Source organism: Condylura cristata, unplaced genomic scaffold (genome assembly GCF_000260355.1).
Source record: "Condylura cristata isolate star-nosed mole 26May11 unplaced genomic scaffold, ConCri1.0 scaffold00015, whole genome shotgun sequence".
In the NCBI taxonomy this organism is placed as follows: Eukaryota; Metazoa; Chordata; class Mammalia; order Eulipotyphla; family Talpidae; genus Condylura; species Condylura cristata.
The window spans coordinates 35,330,398-35,332,065 of NW_004567116.1; the positions used below are offsets into that span (position 1 = coordinate 35,330,398).

Consider the following 1,668-nt stretch of genomic DNA (forward strand, 5'->3'; position numbering starts at 1 on the left):
AGTATTTGCCCAGAACCCTCCTCAAAGCCCCCATGACCTCCTTATTTCTCAGGCTATAAATGAGGGGGTTCAGGGCTGGGGTGACGATCGTGTAGAAAACAGAGATGATGTTGTCCTGTCTGGGGCTGTGGAGGGAACTGGGCAGAACATACATGAATGTGGCAGCCCCATAGAACATGCCAACCACGGTCAGGTGGGACGAGCAGGTGACGAGGGCTTTCTGTCGCCCCTCGTTTGAGGGCATGCGCAGCACAGTAAAGAGGATGAGCGTGTAGGAGGCAACGATGACAGAAAGAGGGAGCAAGAGGAAAATCACACCCATCACATACACCAGGAGCTCATAGCTGGAAGTATCTGCACAGGCCAACTTCAGCAGCGGCGGGATCTCACACAGCAGGTGAGTGATCTTCCGAGCTTTGCAGAAAGGAAAGTGCATGGTGTATAAAGTATGTCCTAGGGCACTCAGGGAAGCCAGGCTCCAGGATGTGGCCACCATGAACCAGCACACCCTCGGCCTCATGAGGACCATGTAGTTCAGCGGGTGACAAATGGCCACATACCTGTCATAGGCCATGAAGGCCAGCAGCAGGTCCTCCGCACCACCCAGCGTCAGTGCCAGAAACATCTGAGCGGCACAGCCCCCAAAGGAGATGGCGTTTTCCCCACGCAGAAAGTCCACCAGGGTCTTGGGGGTGACGACAGACGTGAAGAGCAGGTCCATGAGCGAGAGCTGCCCGAGCAGGAGGTACATGGGCACGTGGAGCCGGGCGTCTGCCGTGATGACCAGGAGCAGCAGGCTGTTGCTGGTCAAGGCCAGCAAGTACAGGACAGTGATGGTGGCACAGAGCAGTTCAGGAGACTCGCTGTCACTCAGGATCCCCATCAGTGTGAAGTCGCCTCCCCACGTGGAGTTCCAGAGCACCATTCTGCATTGGTACTTTGGTTGCCAGATGGATTTTTGGTGCAAAACTTTCTAAGGGCGTTTATCCTAATTTTTTATTGTCTCTTCTCATCATAGGATGATCATTTGGAAACTTTTCTTTGCATAGTAAGTTTGCCTTCTGACTTCAGCATTTTTTAATCTTTATATTCATTTATGATAAAGTGTCTCCTAAATGAGAATATGCATATTGGTAATATTAAAACATATAAGTACCATTTTAAATAATATATCTGGCATAAGGAGTCTGTAGCATGTCTATATTCATAATGAACTCGTACACTAGATATTGGTTGAAAATCTGCCAGTTTCTGCTAAAGTATACTTGTGATTTCAATTCAGTTTGTGAAGTTTTTTTAATATAACAGAGCTCTTGTGTCGTCCCCCGAGATGTGACATCTATCTTCACTCTTCAGTCTCATTGCTCTTGCCAGGTGCCTCGGCTGGGTGCCTCTGGGTTCTTGAAATACTTGGTTGTTGGTGTTCTTCAACTGTCCTCCCATCATGAGTAAGCACAGCACTAGTCTGCTGGAAGGAAGATAATTCTCAGATGAACTGAATGGTCAGGGTGGTACGGACATTAGAGGTAAACAGAAACAGTACAATGGCAGCTAGTATTGATGAGGAGTCAGAAAGGGAACTGTCACAAAACTAAGGCAAGGCATTTGTATTTGGATATATGATGATAGAAGAGGTGAACTTGAGGCCCTCCCTGGTGGCACACGGGT

The 1,668-nt window shown here is 48.6% G+C and overlaps 1 protein-coding gene across 1 annotated transcript; it reads right to left on the minus strand.

Moving 5' to 3' along the window:
• Position 1: 1 nt before the first annotated feature.
• LOC101636128 (olfactory receptor 2AG2-like) lies at positions 2 to 925 on the minus strand (the record flags this gene model as incomplete). Its single annotated transcript, XM_004683630.2, has 1 exon — positions 2 to 925. A coding segment is annotated over exon 1 (924 nt), but the record flags the coding sequence as incomplete, so codon positions are not given.
• Between the last annotated feature and the right edge of the window lie 743 nt (positions 926 to 1,668).